Source organism: Dama dama, chromosome X (genome assembly GCF_033118175.1).
Source record: "Dama dama isolate Ldn47 chromosome X, ASM3311817v1, whole genome shotgun sequence".
NCBI classification, from domain to species: domain Eukaryota; kingdom Metazoa; phylum Chordata; class Mammalia; order Artiodactyla; family Cervidae; genus Dama; species Dama dama.
The window spans coordinates 92,178,591-92,197,352 of NC_083714.1; the positions used below are offsets into that span (position 1 = coordinate 92,178,591).

General features: G+C 46.1%; 1 protein-coding gene and 1 pseudogene across 1 annotated transcript in view; both read right to left on the reverse strand.

Annotated features, from left to right (window-relative positions):
- Positions 1-498: 498 nt before the first annotated feature.
- Positions 499-18,762, reverse strand: part of NALF2 (NALCN channel auxiliary factor 2) — a 28,208-nt gene continuing 9,944 nt past the window's right edge. Inside the window, exons 2-3 of the mRNA XM_061136388.1 lie at positions 3,712-3,883; positions 499-3,351 (exon numbers count right to left, since the gene is read on the reverse strand). Coding sequence (XP_060992371.1) covers positions 2,966-3,351; positions 3,712-3,883 — 558 coding nt within the window. The 3' untranslated portion in view covers positions 499-2,965. The remainder of the gene's footprint in view (positions 3,352-3,711; positions 3,884-18,762) is intronic.
- Positions 12,350-14,855, reverse strand: LOC133051752 (coenzyme Q-binding protein COQ10 homolog B, mitochondrial-like; annotated as a pseudogene).

The window sequence follows — 18,762 nt, forward strand, 5'->3', positions numbered from 1 at the left end:
AATCCCTAGGCCATGTGGGGCCTGCATATTTAGCCCACAGAGAGGTATGTGGGTTTTATTGTTTGTTTTAGACTTGAGCCAACATTTCAACATTCAAGGCTTCACATAAAAATCTCAAGTCTTGATGTCCCTTGAAGAATGAGATGACCTGTCAACATTGGGCCCATATTCCCACAAGTCAATCCTTGACTTGAGCTGTCCATGTAGATGCCTGCACCCTGCACTTGTCACCACTTCCAGCCTTGGTGTGTCTGTACTTCAGCCCAGCCTGGTCCACTTCCTTCACTCACACTTATCTGCCTGATCCCTGCTGGAGGTTGAATTTGGACTTCCTTCTCTCGAATGGCCTGCTACAGAGGTTACTCTTTTTTTCTGAGACTTGAGCTGACAAGCAGCGGGGCAGAGGGGTCAGCATCTCCTGGTCCCGCCTCCTCTCCAAGCCACAGACTTTTTCCTCGGGCAATTTTGACGCCATGGAAGAAAACCATGAAGGAAGGGTTATCATCAACTCTTTACCATTTATTTCTTTATGGGGTTAAACAAGAGCAGAGAGGCCTCTGCCCCACAATGCAACAAAACAGAAAGCGGTACACATACAGACTCTCACTGAAACACAGAGGCAGGGGTAGGGCAACAAGTGAGTCATAGCCAGGTGAGGGAGGGGGACTACTAGGAATCCGACTTGGAGACTCAGTCATAGGAACTAGTGCAAGAAAGTCCTACTCATGAAGCACAGTGTAGAAAATGGCGTAAGAAAGCTGCCCAGCTCCGCTGCCTGTGACGAAGGGCAGAGGCAACTGAAGGGGTGGTGGAAGATCTGGGCAGTGGGGTGGATGGGGACAGTCAAATGACTTCGAAGTGGAGTGAGGTGCCCCTTTCCCCTGCCACTGGGCAAGGCCCTGGGCTGGTCTGAGCCAGGGGTCTCCTGGGCACTTGGTGAGGGGGAAGTGGGGTGGGAGTCTCCAAGGGTCCATTTCCTGGGGCCCTAAAGCCCCCCCTTTACTTCCCAGTCCCTTTGCCCCTCTTGAGGATGCAGGAATTAGAAGGCAGTACCTAGGGTCTCTCACGTCTACAGAAGCATCTCTGGAAAGGAGCCAGCACCTCTTACCCTCCCCAGCTGAAAAGAGCACTCTAGAGATGGGGTATGTGGCTAGGCCTGAAATGCTGAAGGTCCAACAGGGAGCGTGTGGCCAGGGCACAGGGCTGGGGGTGGGTGGGGGGACACGCTGTGAGAAATGAGAAACCTGGTGTGGAAAGATTCTGCAGCCTCACAAAGCCTATTTGGGGACCCTGATGAGGCCCCTGAATGATTCCCTCTCTACTACTGAGGTCTCTTATTTATCCCTCAGCCAACTGGTTCCAGCTGTCCCCCTCTTTGTTTTGCCTAATGCAGTTACAGGTCCACCACTCCCCACCCCCTGCCTTAACTCACTGGCATCTCATCCCAGACACAGGCCCTTCTGGCACCGAAAGCCACTTGGCCTGTCCCAGAAACATAGTTGTGGCTCCCTTTCTTGTCTGTGCCTATTGGTTTGTAGATGTCCCAGGCCTTCCACTCCCAGGAGATCAGCACGAGGCTGATGGCCCCCAAGGGTCTCTGCAGCACTGTAGCATGACTAAATACTTCAAGTCTCTTGGCCAAGGGACCGCAGCACATTGTCTTTATCCAGTGGGTCCTCTTGCCAGTTTCTGGACTTTCTCCAGCGAGGGGCAAGGGTGGCTGGATTAGGGGACCCGCTGTAGGGTGAGGAGCAGTCTGGTGGTTCCACAATTAGGGCAGTAACCCATGGGGTCAGGGATTGGAAAGGATGAATACTCTTTGGTAGGCTGGGAACGGGGACAGGCTGGGGATGGGGAGGCTCATCTCTGGAAAGCCCTGGGGCAACACCACCAGGGTTTCCTTCATTGAGGCCTGGGCTAGGATGAGTTGGGGGAGTTTGGGGACCCAGGCCAGGCCTGACCCTCTTGGGCTTAAGTCCCTCCTCCCCATGGAGATCAGAAATGGAAACGTCTTTGGCCCCAAGGCCAAGATCTCCAGGGCAAGAGTGGCCCTTGGGAGTATGTGCACCTTCTGTAAGATATGGCCCTTCAGACAGTGGCAGTCTGACCATGTGCCCTCAGTCTTCGGTTTCAAGGCCCAAGACCCCAGTCCCTGTGCTCTCTTCCCCAGAGGGCTCCTTTTGCAACCTTTTCTGATTTGGGGCAATGTCCTTGAGCCTGCCTCAACACTGATCATCTGCCTCCCCAGTGCCAGGTGGTGACAGGCCATTCAGCCATCTTTTTAAGCCCTCTGTGTTCCTCTCTCCTCTTCACTCCCGCCCTCCACTATTCTTATCACCTAGGGTTCTGGGGCACAGCTTAACTGGGGCCCCGACCTAGCTGCAACTGCATACACCTTGTGTCCCAGCCTGGTCCTTCCTTGTGGCAGGCCCCCCTCTGCCATGGGACAAGGGGCGCTGGAGCGGGAGGAAGGCCACTGCAACGTCTGCCATTGCCTGTAGGAGTATGGGCAGGAGGGAATTAAGGATCGTGGCAACAAAAGGAATGCAGAGGGGGGAAAAGAGTTTCTCCCCTCTGTGCCCCCCAACATTCCCTGCAGGGCCAAGATCAGATAAGCAGCCTTCTTCCCTGGGGTCAGGGCTCTCAGTAGGGGTGGGCATTTCCAGCCCCCACCCGCCCTCCCCTTTTCTTTTGGCTAAGCTCCATATATGGAGCCTGGGAGGGGGGCACCTGCTGCTCCTGCCTTTTTCTCCCGGATGAGTTTTGCAGTTTCCTGGGGCCCTTTGGCGGCTCTGTTGGAGCTGCTTTTGGGGTGGGGGTTGGTTGGGGGTGATGTGTGATCCCCCATTTCCCCTGCCCCCTACCTGGTCCTACACCTCCCATGGGAGGGGCCCCCTCCCCCTCCCCCTGGGGGAGCTGGAGTTGATGTCGGTGTGTGGTGGAGGTCTGATCTCCCTCCCTGCGGTCACTCTTCCCGAGCCAGGCCCTCGTCTAGGGCAGGCAGTGCCTCCAGGCCCGGTCCCCCACCACTCTGGCTGCTGGAGAAGGACACCATGGTATGGAGGAGCACGAGAACAAGGATGTAGAGCCGGATCCTGCTGGGGCTGAGGCGGGAGCCCCCAGAAACCGGCAGCAGGGAGGGCTTGTGGCCGAGACGGCCTGGGGGCTCGTGGCGGGGATGGTAGTGGTGGTACTGTTGGTGGTAGTGGTGGAAATAAGAGTGGTGGAATTGCTGGTGGTGGGTTTTGGGGGCTTCAGACTCCTTGAACTTCTTCTTCTCCGACTCACAGGAGACCCACTGCACGTCACAGCACTTGGTTTCTGGCCGCTTTGGTGAAGTATCCAGCAACCCTGCCAATGGATAAGGAAGGCGGGGTGGGGTGCTAAGGGGGCTGCTGGCTATGCCTTTCTGAGAGAGGTGATTGTCAAAGCTGGGGCTGCTCTGGCAGTCCTGCCCAAGACTCTTCCCCCTGTCCCTTAGTACAATCCCTTTCTGGACACTATCTCCCAGGGACCCCAGATAGTTTCTCTGGGATAACTCCCTGGCCCTATTCTACTTCATCCCATCCCCGCCTGGGGTCTTACTACCCACTCCAGCAGCCACTAACTTTCCCCTAACCCAACTTCCCTGTTGTCCTCCCAGACCACAGCCCTAACCTGGTGCCTGCCTTGGGCCCCCAGCCTCCCCCTCTCCCAGGGCCCTGTCTTTACCTGTACAGATAAAGCCAGGGAGCCCTCCGTATACCATTTCCTCATTGTCAGGGAGGATAAAGGGGCACCGGGTCTGCACCTCCAGGCAGTATTGCTTGCAGGGCACCCAGCGCTGGCATTCCTGCTGGGTCACGCTGAAGTATTCTGAGCACAGCCAGGCCTTGTAGACAGCCTGTGGGGAGAGGAAAGAGCATCAGCCCAGGTGCCAGCCCCTTCCGGCGTCAGAGGAAAGTGATGAGGAGGGGTGTACCTGTAGTCTGTTGGGGGAGGGTATTGTGTGCTTACTAAGCCAACCCCAAGATCCAGGGGCTGGGGAAGAAGGGTTTGGGTCAAAACCACTACCTCCTACCCCAAAATCTCACATTTCATAGCCAGAACTCAGAGTCCCCAGTCTGCAGTAATCGAAGACTTTTAATTTATTCACTGGTAAAATCACAAAATGACTCCTGTATCTGAGCTGGAAAAGGTCTTACCAGTCATCCCAACCAACTGCACCATTTTATAACTGGTCCCAAGAGATGTCCGGACTTCTCTGAGGTTACTTATATTGAGGTAAATTTCACTTGCATTCGATTCAGCAAACATTTCTTTGGCTAATGGTGTTAAGTTTCTAAACTCAAGAAAAGAGATGGAGAGGATAATCTTTGCTCTATCTCATTAAGGTGTTGTATGGATCAAATAATATGACACGTATGAAAATGTTTTTATATTCTATAGTGCAGTACAAATGTGAGGGGTTATTTTTTTAATAAAAACAGGAATCTGCCTTACTAAGCACCAGATGTGCCTTCAAGCTCTACTTAATCCATGCTCTGTCCTGTTGACTTCGGCCTTGGAGTGGAGCAGACACCACATTTCATTTGCTTCAAACTTTGCTTGGCCATTTCACTTCACAGGTATACTTTCTGCCCCTCATCTAGCCCTCTCTTACCGGGCCCTGGGTCCTAGCTAAGAAAGGTTTCCTGCTCTGTACTATTTGGCTATCGTCAAGACCAGAGTTCCTCAATGGTGACACTCCTGACATTTTGGACTGCAGGATTCTTTGTAGTGTGGGCTGTTCTGTGCACTGTAGAGTATTGAGCAGCATTCCTTGCTTCTACCCAGCAGTTGCCAGTCACATCCTCTAATCCCCCCCCCATTGTCTCTGCCTATTGCCAAATATCCCCTGAGCAGGGTGGGGGGCAAGGGACACAAAACCATCTCCCATTGAGAACCACTGATCTAACTTCTTGCTCCTGAAAGTGTGGACCTGGACCAGCAGCATCACCATCATCGAGGAGCTTGTGAAAAGTGCAGATTCCCAGGCTCTGCCCCAGACCTGACAAGTCACACCTGCATTTTAACAGGATGCCCAGAGCTCTGCCCACATCCAGTCCTCATGTCTTCAGTTGCTCCCTGTAGCAGTGGCTCTCTGACTTCAGTGTGCCTCAGAATCCCCTGGAATACTTGTTCAATAGGCAGAAGGCCCCCTCCAATTCAGCTTCAAGAGGACTGAGGAGGGCTCAGGAATCTGCCTTTGGAACAAGGGTCCAGGTCATTTTGCTTCCAGACTCCTTTCCACCACACTCTGGGCAACATGGTCAGAGTTTCTTACACAGACATTAAACATTTACACTCAAATGCAAATAACTCCATTATGAACCTGGACTTTGGCAATGTAATCCCACACTGGCCTTTTCCAAAGTGGGGGCAGGGGTGTGGTGGTGGGGGATGGTGGTAGTGGGTTGTGGTGCAGATTATCCCCCTGAGGAACACAGCTTTGCTATCTCACTGGCCTCTCAAATTTAACATGTTCTAAATCTTAAAATTCAGTTTCTGTCTTCTATTTTTTAACTCCAAATCTGCCCACACCAGTAAGTCTTGACCACTTCAGTTAAGTGTCACAATCATGCATTTGAATATTCAAGCCAGAAACTTAGGTGTCGGCCATCATGTTTCTCTTAATAGGCATTCCCACACACAGTCCATCAGCAAGGCATGCCAAGTCTCCCTCTATGTCCACGACTCTGTGCAGGCCATTGTCATCTGTCACCTGTATGACAGTCTCCTATGTGGCCTCGCTGCCTCCAGTTTTGCTCTTTCCAATCTACTGTTTACACAAGAGTAAGAGGGATCTCAAAATGACATTTGATCATGTTACTCCCTTACTTCGTATCCTTCAATGCATTTACAATAAAATCCAAACTTTCAACCACAGACTTCAAATTCCTGCATAACTTGGCCTCTGTCTGTCTCTCCAACCTCATTTTCTACCTCTCCCTTCCAGCTCATCATGCTCCACACGCTGAGGTTTTCTTTCTTTTCCTTGAACATGCCCTACTTCTTCCCACCTTGGGGCTTTGGCACACACTGTTCTCTTGGCTTGATATGCTCTTGATTCCCCATTTCTGGTCTGCCTGGGTCCTTCTCAACTTTGAAGCCTCAGTGCAAATGTTATCTCCTCAGAGCGGGTCTTTCTGACCACCCTAGCTAGAGAATGACCCCTCATCATTCTTTTCCTTAACTGTTTCTTTGCCACAAGTATGAGTTTGTCTGCATCCTTGTTTTGTTTTTCTCTGTCAGCCTCACTAAAATGTGAGTTGCATGAAAGCAGATGTAGGCGTGTCTTACTACCATTATGTACTCAGTGCAATATATGTAAAAAAACACAACTGTTAATGGAACGAACCAGACAAGTATATGAGGACATGTTCCTACTCTCAGAGAAATTCTGGTTTCATCTAACTTGAAACGATGGCACATTTTCTATAAGAGAAATTAAATCACTGGCCATGGGAGGGAAGCAAATAGGAAAGCTGGGAAAGATTTCAATAAGGGGATAAGAGTTGAGCAGGGATTCAAAGTAGGATTTTAGATGGGAAAGGCAGAGATGGGACAGAGACAAAAGGGCATTTTGGACTGAGGCAACAGCTTAAGCAAAGGTACGGACATGAGTGCAGTGTACAATGTGTTGGAAGAATGGAGAATGGTTTTGTATGAATAAAGTGCAAAGGGTACCTATTTCTTGTAAACGGACATTTATTTCCAGGTTTTGACGATCACAAACAATGCTTCAGTGAATAGGTCTATACACATCTCTCTTGAATACTTGTGTTATATTTTATTTACATAAACTCTTAAAAGTGAAATTATTGGCATAAAAGATCTGTGCAATGGAGTGAGAAGGGAGTGGAAGGAGGGTGGAAAGTGACAAGTAAAGGTAAGAGGCAGGGGAAGAGGGAGCTGGAGTGGTACGAGAGGGGCTCAGGGGTTGGAGAGAATGGTAGTGGGGTCAGCAGTACAAGGGAGTAGGAGAGGAAGAAAGAGAGGGTAACAAAGAGTAGGGAGTTGGAGGGGGAGAAATGGTGGTACTTGAGGGATAGGAAAAAAAGGGTTGGGGAGGAAGCAGGGGAATGAGAGATGGAGGGTATAAGGGAGGCAAACAGGTGTGGTGAGGCTAAGAGAAGATGAAGGGTAAGAAAGAGTAGGGGATAATGGTGAGGTACAGGAGAGGTGGAAGAGGGGCTGTGAAGAGGAGAGGCAAGAAAGGAGGAGTAAGAAAGAGGGTTTAAGAGCCAGCATGGGAATATGGAAGGTGAAAAAGATGGGAGCAGAGGAAAGCTGAGATAAGAAAGAGGGATAAGAGCAGAAGGATACGGGGAAGAAAGAAAGAAAAGACAAAAGGAAATCCATAATGCTAAGGGCCTCAGGACCTCAGAGACCCCCCTCCATCCTGTGGGCCCCAGAGTTCCAAGAGAAATCTCTCTGTCCACAGCCTCTTCCCCAATCTCTATAGACTGGACCCACAGTCTACCTCCATCCTCACCCTGGACTGTGTGGAACAGCCCAGTTCTCCACCACTGGGGTTCAGTGGCCCCCTCGGGATTCTCCCTGGGCGATTCTGGTTCAATATTCCTGCTCCCAGGTGAGGAGGTTGCAGTGGAGGGTCAGCCCTCCTCCCAGGCAACTGCAATTAGCCTAACAGCAGGCATTGGTGGCTGGGCACTCCCTGTCTCTGCCCTAGGAGAGAGGGAGGGAGTTGAGGGAGATGAGGCAGGGAGAGAGGTGGCCTGATTGTGGGAGGGAGGCCTTTCTCCTTAGTTAGATGACCCTCCCTCAAGCCCCACTCCCCAGAGTCACCATGGCAACAAGTGGGCGAGCAGACTGCCTGAGGAAGACACCAGGCCTGTGGGTGGCAAGGCAGGAACAGGCAAGGAACTAGTGAGGGGAATGGAGGAAGAAGGGGCTGAGAGGTAATCCAGTTCCTTGGCTCAGCAGATGGCCAGCTGAGGTCGCTGCACTGGTCTACATGCTTTAAGAGGGGCTGGGATCCTTCTCAAATGAAAAGTCTGGCTTTCAGGGCGACCACCTGGACAGCAAGCCTGCCTTAGTCTCTGCAGCCCTCTTCCCTAGACGGGCCTAAGTCACTTGCCTCATCTCATCAGTGTTAGGACTGAGCCAGAGGGGATTGTGTTGCTTGGGCAGCTGCAGGGGTCCTGGGCATTCATCCACAAGGAAGGGGCAGAGCTGACAGAGCCAGGTTCGAGACCTGTAGGGTTGGCTGGAGATGGGGCATGCAGGGCAAAGGAAGAAATGTCTCAGAACCAGACAACAGTCAGTTGGGAGACCCTTGGAGATCTTTTGCCCATTTCTCAATTCTGGCTGCATATTAGAATCACTCAGTCTTTTAAAAATGCTCCTGCTTGGCTCACATGGCACTCCAGACCAAGCAGTTAGAATCCTTGTGAGTGGAACCTACACATCTAGAGTTTTTCAAAACAGCTCAGGTAATTTTAATATGCAGAGATCTTAGCCTTGCTTTATTTTATAGCTGAGGAAACTGAGGCTCAGAAAAGGGGGGAAGGACTTGTCTACAGTCACACCAAATAGTGGCAGAGAGAGGAACTTGAAACCCAGTTTCTCGACTCCAACTCCAGGGTTCTTCCCCCTGGACCATCCTATCAGTGACTGCATTCTAAACTCAGGACACAGGTGTGTGGGGAGGGGAGGACAGCTGAGGAGAACCAGGCCTGCTCTGGGCTTTTCTTCAAACTCCAGCTCTGGCAGGAAAGGCTTCTTTATCACACCCTGTACTCTGTGCTTAAGCATCCTGGACCCTTGAGGTAGCAGCAGACGATGGGTGGGGTGGAAGCCTTGACCTGGCAGTGCCCTCTTTTCCCTACAGAAGCCCCTTCCCCACGTCCAGCAGGCTGCTGCTGGGCTCACTCAAGTTCTGGCAGATACAGCCAAGTTGCTATGGGAACTGGGAGGGGAAGGAAGCAGGGAGTAACTAGAGGGAACACCAATTAACCCAAAAAGGAAGCTGAGAAGGCTATCCCACCCCTCCTCCCGGCTGGGCTGTTAAACCACTCTTGAAATGGGAGCGGGTAAGATGACAGGGATCCCCACCCATCCTGGGCTCTGCAGCTGCTAGTTTAGGGTAGAGTGGGAGGACCTAAAGAGCCTTAACTTCCTGCTCCCTGGTGTGCAGCCCTGGCCCAGGCATTCTCATTCCTATGCTCCCCTGCGAAGAAGCAGGTGACTTGTCCAGGGCCCCAGGGTGCTGCAGGAATGTATGTGTGTACATACAGAGCCCACAGCCAAGACTCAGGGCCAGAAGGTTTAGGAAGAGAAGGCCACCCTGGACTCCTTGTTTTGGGGCCAGAAAACCCTCCAGAAAGGAGGGCTTCAGTTCTTGCCAACCAGAAAGTTGGCAGTTTCCTTCTTGGATTCCAACTTGCTTCCTTCCCTAGGGCCTGTTTTCCCATCCAAATATTCCCAATAGACCTTCTCTTCATTGCTGCTTGCTGTCCTAACGCACCCCTGGGACACTTGGCCAGGAGCTGCACCTGCAGAGACTGTGCAGGCAGAGTGGCAGTCTGGGCTGGGCTTGGGGATGAAACCCACTGTCCACAGCACACAAGTAAACCACCCTGCCTCTACATTTTACCTAGGGGGAAACTGAGGCCCAGAAAAGGGACTTGTTTCAGCCAACTCAGAAACATGCAAGAAATCAACTATTAATATAAAGCCAGGACTAGAAGGGAGTTACTCTGATGATTACTCCAGGGTCTCTTTGCACTGCGTCCACACCTAGCATTGTGTGAAGGACCTCCGCGGGCAGGTCTGAAAAGAGCCACGTGTGCCTATTCCTGATTCTGGGCTTTCAAAGAGTTGGATCAGAACAGGGTAGGGTTAAAGTCAGTCTCTCCAACCCAGGGGAGGGAGATAATGGACATGACTCTGGGAGTAGTTCTTTGGGACTGGCAAAGTCAGACTGAGATTAGAGGCATTGCAGAGCAAATGCAGGTGGCTGACATGGCTTTACTTAAGTGGCTATAAAAATAAGCAATAGCTTTCCTGCTGCTGAGAATGAGCAGTCATGAGTCAGAGTGGCCTGGCCTGGCCTGGAGGAAAGACAGGGGAGATAGCTGGAGAGGTGTATAAGAACCCAGAGTCAGTGTAGTTCCAGAGGGGCCAGTTACCTCCAAGCCTCTTAGGCCACCTGCTCCAAGACCAGGGACAGCCTGGTTAGTGGAGAAGTGGTGTCCCTGGTACAAGAGCAGCTCTCTGAAGGAGCCTAGATGACCCATATCAATCAGGTGAGCAGAGGAGGCAGGTTCATGACCATGCAAGAGTGGAAAGGACTGTGACAATCATAACCCCACCTCCCTATCTGCTGTTGGAAGTTCCACTTTAACAGCACTGCCACATCTTATCCAGCTACTGACTGTAAACCTCTTGTCATAGCACACATTCTCCTAGGGAAGCCCGTACCTTCAGACAACTCTCACAGCTAAAGAATTCTTTCTCCTTTTGAGCTGACATAATGCCTCTTTGTGGCATTACTCATGGCTCCTACTAGCTCTTCTGGGGCCATAAACTTCCTGTCTCCATGCCAGCCCTGCAGGAGGTATTTGTAAACTTCCTTGAATCAGGCCAGGTCTTCCAATTCATTTTTTTCCTGCAATGATCACTTTTTGAACAGGTTTTGAGTGCCTGGCACTGTGCTGGAGAGCTAAAGATGATAGAGATAGGGAAGACAAGATTGCTATCTTTAAGGAGCAGGAGAGAAAACCTTGTGTATCAATCATTAGAAGTCACTGTAATAAGTAGTATGTACTTGGTACAAGTGATCCCATAAAGGGAGGAAGGATCAACTGTGTTTTGAGGGGTGAAGCATAAGAAAACATTTCCATATGGGAGAGGCTAGAGTTGGGGCTTGGAAAAAATGAGTTGAAGTTCACTGGATAGAATATGGCAGGAATAAGTGCACTTAAAGCAAAGGAATAAGCAGGTATAAAGGCTTGGGGGTTTGAAATACTGCCAGGTTCAGACACTGTTGGTAGTTCAGCATAGTTAGAGGATACAAAGGGGGCCATTATGGGAGATAAGGCTGCAGAGGAAGGCCATGCCCATAATATCATAATATATTATATGTTCTGGATGCCAGGCTTCATCCTATAGGCAACAGAGAACCTTTTGTGAGTGTTAAATAACTGCTTTTTAAAAGACTGCTTATCACTTCTATGACTAACTTTTTAGATTTATGTTCTGAAAATGTGGATGATGGATTATAGGCATCAAGACTGGAGGTAGAGAGATCAGCTAGGAGACTATTGCCACAATCTGAGTGAGAGATGGTGGGGGCCTCAACTGAAGCAGTAGCAGCAGAATTTAGAAATGGAGAGAAGGGGATGGATATGAGAAGAGATAAATTAGGGATATGGGGATTGAGGGTGAGGGAGGGGGTCAAGATGACTACCAGGTTTCTTGTTTGGGTGGCAGGATGAACAGTAGTTTCATTCATTAAGGAAGGGAAAGCAGGAGAAGTAGATTTGGGGGTCAATAAGATGAATTCAGTTTTTGGTCATGCTGACTTTGAAGTATAGGTCAATATATACTAGGCAAGGTAGAATGTCAAGGAGGCAGTTGGACATAATGGTCTGAGTTCAGAAGGAGGGTCTGGGCTATAGATAAAGGTTTGGGAGTTACCAATGGTTAAGGAGTTAATCATTAGGAACATAGCAGGACTATGCTTTCCCACATCTTTTGAAATTAGCTGTGGCCATAAGACTTTGGCCAATGAAATGTGAGTTGAAGTGACCTGGATCACTTCTGGGGAGAAGCTTTAAGAAGCTGGAGTATGATTTGCCACGTTCTCTTCCCTCTGCTGCTGACTGTGGAAGTGATGTTGAAATGGGTCTTTTACTAGCCTAGGTCTCTTGGTGACTATCATGAACAGATGCTCCCTGATGACCTGTTTTGGACATGTATTATGAGCAAGAAATAACTGTTGTGATAAGCCTCTGATATTTGGGAATTATTTGCTACTACAGCACAACCTAGCTCACTCTGACTGATAAAGCAATGGTGGAAGCCAAAGAAGTAGAGGATGTTGCCTAGGGAGAATGAATACATAGAGAAAAGGACCAACAGTGGATCCCTGGAAAACATTAACATTTAGGGGGTAGGTAGAAGAAGGAGTATGATGAAGATGAGGGAGTGGTTAAAGAGCTTGGAAAAGAAACAGAAGAGAGTGGCATTCTGTAAATTAGGGAAGGAAAGTTTCAAAGAATAAGAGTGGTCAGCAGATGAGGACATGCTGGCAGTTTCATCATGGTGAGAGCAGTTTCAGTGGAGCAGTGGGGACAGAAACCAATTTAAAAGGGAATGTGAGGAAGAAAAATGGAGAGAGCTATGCGTACACTACTCTTCCAAGAAGCCAAACTAGTTTTTCAACTATTTTGGGGGATGTAGTTTCCATTTCTGTTTTATCCTGGTTGTTCCTATTCAGACAAATTCCTATTTTTTTTCGTTTTTTAAACAAATTAACTTTATTAAGTTACCACTTCAGTCCTTACATTGATTTGTTTACAAAAATATCAGTTTGAAATACATTATTGAAAGTGAATACACACAATAAATAGAAAATAAGGATGCATGGTGCTGCAGACATATCAACCAATTTATCTTCATCTATTGTCCATTGCTATAGACAAAATTTGACACCGATTCAGCATTATTAAATAGCAGTCAAAGGACTGGGGAGAGGGTTGCAAACAAAGAGAAAAGTAGCTTAAAACTCTGGACCACTCAACAAAAAATTATTTATCTGGAAGCTAAACTCAGTTTAACATTGAATTATCTACTCTACCCATAGGAACAATTTAAAAATAAGAAAAGTGCCAGGGAATCTTCATTAACAATATTTTTAAGTCAAAGTTTTACTTTGTCTGATGACTACTCAATATCCTAAGCCATGAGGCAGGCCCTAAGACAATAAGTTATAAATAGTCTGAATTCAATAATTTAAACATGATATGGTTAATATTATACACACTTCATGAGTATCTCAACCAGCCTCTTCAGGTGACATGATAATTAAAAGGTTTAAATTTACAGTTTTGATTTCTGTTCAGAAGAGTGATGTCAGTATTCTAGTAACAGTGATGACACCCCATTATTATAAATATGCTAATATACATATTAGCCTGAATTAAACTTGATTAAATTCTACATACACGTGGTTCCATATTTCAAGTGCAAATTTTCAATGGTACAAGTTTATAATCAAAGCTAGGTTTGACAAATGCTTTCTGACTTCCCTGGTAGCTCAGATGGTAAAGTGTCTGCCTACAATGTGGGAGACCTGGGTTTGATCCCTGAGTTGGAAAGATCCCCTGGAGAAGGAAATGGCAACCCACTCCAGTACTCTTGCCTGGAAAATCCCATGGACAGAGAAGCCTGGTAGGCTACAATTCATGGGGTTGCAAAGAGTCGGATATGACTGAGAGACTTCACTTTCTTTCACTTTTCTTTCTTTCTGACTTCTAAAAGCAAATGATGAAAGCACTTCCTAAAAGTAAATAAACTAGTTGCAAGTAGGTGACCTTTGTTTTTCTCTTTATGTGTGATGAACTTCATGAAGCATTAATTCCGGAAGTATATTTGTTTCTGGACCATACCAGCTTACATGCTCTTCTTTCAAAGGGAGACATCATCTGCTTTACAACTTCATTGAAAAACCAGGTGGAAAGCTGTGGTAGAAGTTTGCAAAAGTCAAAAGAAATAAAAAAAATCCAAAGTACAAGTTCTTGGGTAGCCAGGAAGACCTGGGCTAAAATGCCAAACAGTCTCCAAATGATTGAAGAGCTTCCCATCAGCACAGTATGCCTTTACCAAATGTGGTTACACTAAGGTTACTACTGATATATAGTGCTCCACTGCAGGTAGAAACCCAATTTCTAATTATGTTTTGCAGTATTCAGATCTCCTTGATATTACATCTGATTTTTTGCACCAAGGAGCAAAACGCTTGTAATCCTCCATTCCTAATACTACATCATATATTTCCTGCATAGAACATCCTATAATTCTCCTCTTTGAATATTCTTTTCTTTTGTTTATTAATGGTGCAGTGATTCTGAAGAAAGTTCTTGCATATATCTCCTTAGGCAAAATTGAAGTGTGTAGTGGAAGTGTTCTGCTCATCAGTATACCACAGGGAGCTAAATATCTGACATTCTGTGCAGGCCCCTGTGCTGGAGCTGGGGCTCTGGCTGCTACAGCCAACTTTGGACAATATCCCCAAACCACCTTTTTCAGGGCCCTCTGACTGGTCCAAGCTGCTATGCCATCATCATCTTCTGACAAGTTCCTATTTTTCCATGTCCCTTGCAACTAAACGCAATCCCTAGACAGAGTTTATCAACAGAGTCAAGTAGAAGTATCAATCCTCCAATCCTAGAAGCTCTGTTTCTGTTAATACAGTCTAAGAACACATTTGCTCTCTGGGAGACTATATGTATTCTTCTGATAATTTAGTGGAAATGGAGGGAGGAAGTTCTGCCTAGAGTGTGGGATCAAAGACATAGCTTAGATCAAAGTCCCTGGAAGGTGCTCAAGCCTTCTGGTGAGATATCTGAATGAATTATTAACATTCTTGGGACTGTAGGCTCCCTGAGGACAGGGGTTGTATCTTACATATCTGTGTATTTCTCTCAGGACTTCACAAGGAACTAGGTGTATAGAAGAGATGCTTGCTAAGTACTTGAAATCCAAGCACTTAAAAGCCAAGCCTCTAGCAACTAGCCCAGACTGGAGGAAGGTGGAGATCTCCAAGAAAAGGATGGAAGTAATGGGTTATGTAATGTGCTACATGAATTTTACAGCTATGATGGAGAAATTGGGAATGCATTAGCAAAAAAAAAAAAAAAATCATAGAAAACTAAGCAAATGGGGGAAAAAAGAGGCAATTATTAACTCCAGGAAAACAAGTTGGCCAAGGAAGAAAATATAATCACAGTATTCTACATGACTCAGCTAGGAACAATATTTATAATCCTAATAATATAAATATGGGATACTGTTAAAACCAGAAATTATGATATGACAATATTGGATATATGAGAGGAATGTGCATATGGTGCTACTGGTAGTAAGACAGCTAAATCCCCCTCTATAAAAAGTCAGTACATATTTAAATCAGAAAAAAACAAGAAATAATAGTATTGGCATATTATTTAGAGATGTGGAGGTAAATATCAGAAGAAACAGCTAAGAAGTTTAGAAGTATTTGACTCTGAAGAATGAGGCTTAGGGTTGGAACAGAGGGCTTCTGCTTTAATTATAAGCATTGAGATTGCTATTTATTATTTAAAAGATATTACATTATATATAATTTAAAAGAGATAGATGCTACAAGGATATATATGTATATATGTGATAGATATACATATATATATGTATATGTGTGTATCTTCATATGCACAAAGATATTTCAAACAGAAAAGTCAAAAAATAGCAGCAGTATTGGCACATCATGAAAAATGTGACAATAAATATCAAAAGAAAAAGCTAAGTGTTTAACTTAGTATTCAGTAATATATGTATAGCTTATACGTCTTTTAAAACTATGAACAAATATTACTTTGATAAAATGAAAATAAAATAAGAATATAAACTAATATGCAGCCATGAACTTCAAAAATAACAAAACAAAGTTCCCAAAACTTGACCTGATCAACCTTACCAGACTCAGCCCCAAAACCCCAGGTCCTAGTGTCCAGTCGTGGATCATCTATTCCATCACCACTGTCTGGGCCATGGCTTGGGCCAGGTTAACAGGCCAGTGAAATTAATGAGTGGTCCCATAGCCAAAGAGAAGAACTAGTGTGAGAGGAGGGGAACTTTGGTGGCCTCTGCACCCAAGAAGGGCAGGCTACCCACCACAGAAATGGTGCCACTGTGACACTGACAACCATAGCTTCATTTGAGCTGCACACAAATGTGCTGGGCATGAAATCCCACTGCCCGCTCATAGGCATGCCTGTCTGCCACACGCTGCTAATCCTGGGCTCAGGCTCAGGCTCAGGCAGGCATCTCCAGCTTCCTGCGGGGATCATTCTGAAACCAGCTCCTTGCCCTTACCTTACTCCATCCTCAGACACAGAACCTTGCTCAACAGATGACAGGATGGGGAGAACAGAGACCTACTAAAAGGACCTGTCAGTTGTGCTTGGTCTCTGAGGGTGAGGTAAACAAAGGCTTTGGAGTCTTTCCATCTCTGGCTCTACACTCTCCTACCTGAACACGTCTCTGTGTTCTCACTCACTAGACCCTCTCCAGTTGCCTTCTGGCTCCTAACTTTCCACCTCCACACTGAACACGTCACCTCCTGCTCCCAAATTACCTTTTCCTCCTCCTAAGGGAAAGTGTTGTTGATCTCAATTGAGTATTAAGCAGTCGTTTAGATTAAACACATCTAATTAAGGTGAGAATAATAATAGCTACCATTTATTAAGTGCTTACTATATGCCAGGCTCTGTTCTAAGCAACTGACATTTATTAACTCATTGAATCCTCACAACCACCTCCTGAGATGGAGACATATTTACAGGTAAGAACAGGAAGGACCAGAATTTAAATAGCTCATCCAAGGCCACACAGACAATAACAATAATGGTGGCTACCATTTCTTGAGCACTTTCCATTTCATAGGCACTGTGTTCTTGAGAGATTAGCATGTTATATGTTATTGAAACCTCACAATGACCCAATTTCTTAGTTTTGAATTCAAAGAAAGTGAGGTTCCAAGAGAGATGAAAGGTCTCAATAACTGATTTTTATGTAGTAGGCAGGTTTTGAGCCAGAATTTGAAGTCAGGTTTACCTGGACTTCAGTGCCCAAGCTCTTATATATGATATTGCCTCTTGGATGGTCCCTCCATTTCACTATGACCACTGAAGTAATTAGCTTGTTACTCAAATCTTTTTGATGGAATTTCAGGTCAAGTTGGGGGAGAGATTTCTAGGACTGGATGGGAGAGTGATTTTCTAAAATCTGTGTATGCAGCTCATTCCTGATATAAGTTTTCTTTGTAAGGGGGTGTGGGGTGAAGAACATTCAAGTATGAGGGGCTACAAAAGACCATTTCCATTCCTCCATCAAAGCACTCCCTTTCCTCTTTTCTCTAAATGTATGCATGTGTGCAAGCACAAACACACACACACACCCTGGGAGTGTTGAAAAGAGGCAACTGTTCCTGCTTTAGCAACTGGTGATGGGAAGGCAGCTGTCTCCTTGTAGAAAGGTCTTCTTGTCTTTGGACATGAGGTTTCCTGTCCTAGGTCTTATCATGTAGGGGCTCCTGGAACTGCCTTGCTCTAGAAGGCTCCAATACCAGAGTTCATTCCTTTAGAAAGGTTTCAGGGCAGCGACACACTCTACCTGATTGTTCTTTCTCCCCAGTTTGCTCTGTAAATGTTCTTCATCGAAAAGCCTTTGCTCCAGTCAGGTAGCTAGCCAGAGCTGGGTTCTGCCACTAACTGGCTGTATAAACTTAGACAAGTCATCTGTAAGGAGGGAGAGACTCAGTCACTAATTTGCTATGTGACTGTAAGCAAAGTACTCTCTCTCCCTGAGCCTCAATTTGTATCCAAGAAGATGGTCCCTAGGGAGGCAGCATGTATAGGGAGAAGACAGGGTCAAACATCTCTAACTTCATACAGTCCTGTGGTCAAAGGTCAGGTCTGCTGTCACTAGTTATGAGACCTCACACAAGTTACTTAAATTCCCTGATCTATACTTTCCTCATCTACAATATGGAGATAGTAAGAGCATATATCCTTAAACTTTCTGTAAATGATGTCTGTAAATCAAGTAGCACAAAGCTTTACCTATAGTAAAATTACACTGGTACAGATTGGGTAGTACCATTGCCTTCTGGTAACTAAATCCCTGGATTTGACCTGGATTCAAATTCCAGCTCCAACTCTTACTAGCTGGATGACCTTGAGCTAGTTACCTAACCTCTGAGCCAGTCTTCTAAGTAAAATGGGGATAAATATATAGGCACAAGACAGATATAAGAATTAAGTGAGATAAAGTATATAAAAGTGCCTGGGATAGTTCCTTTCCTTCCAATGCACCCCTTTCAGCTCTAAGAGTCAAATAATGAATGAAAAAAAACTGCCATAAATGTAATCAGAAAAAACTCATTAATACTCATTAATACACATAAAAGAGTACATACAAATCAATAATAAACACATAAGACATAAACAGACAATTCACAAAGCAAGCAATACAAATGGCCCATAAATAAGAAAAACAAATGTTTGACCTAAGGAATGCAAATTACAACCAATGATATACCATTTTTAGCTCCAAATTAATAAAGTTTTTAAAAATATGATACTCAATACTGGACAAGAGTGGTAAATTAGTCTCACATTTGTGGTGAGGATTTAAATTAGAATCACCCTTCTGGAAAGAAATTTGGTAAGAAAGAAATTTGTATGCCACAGGCTTTAAAAAGGTTAATACTCTTTGATTCCATAAGACTCATCCCAAAAGCTCATTCTGCAGAATTAATGTATATGCTTTCATGTGTATGCAAAACAAGGGAAAGAATCATTTTGTGTACAAATGCTGATGTAAGCTCAGAAAGAGGGATGGAAGGATACACACCAAATTGTTAACATCAGTGGCCTCAGGGCAGTAGGACTGGGAGAGGAGGGAACAGGAAGATTATTAAATATTTTTTTATAAACCTCTGTATTGTTAGAT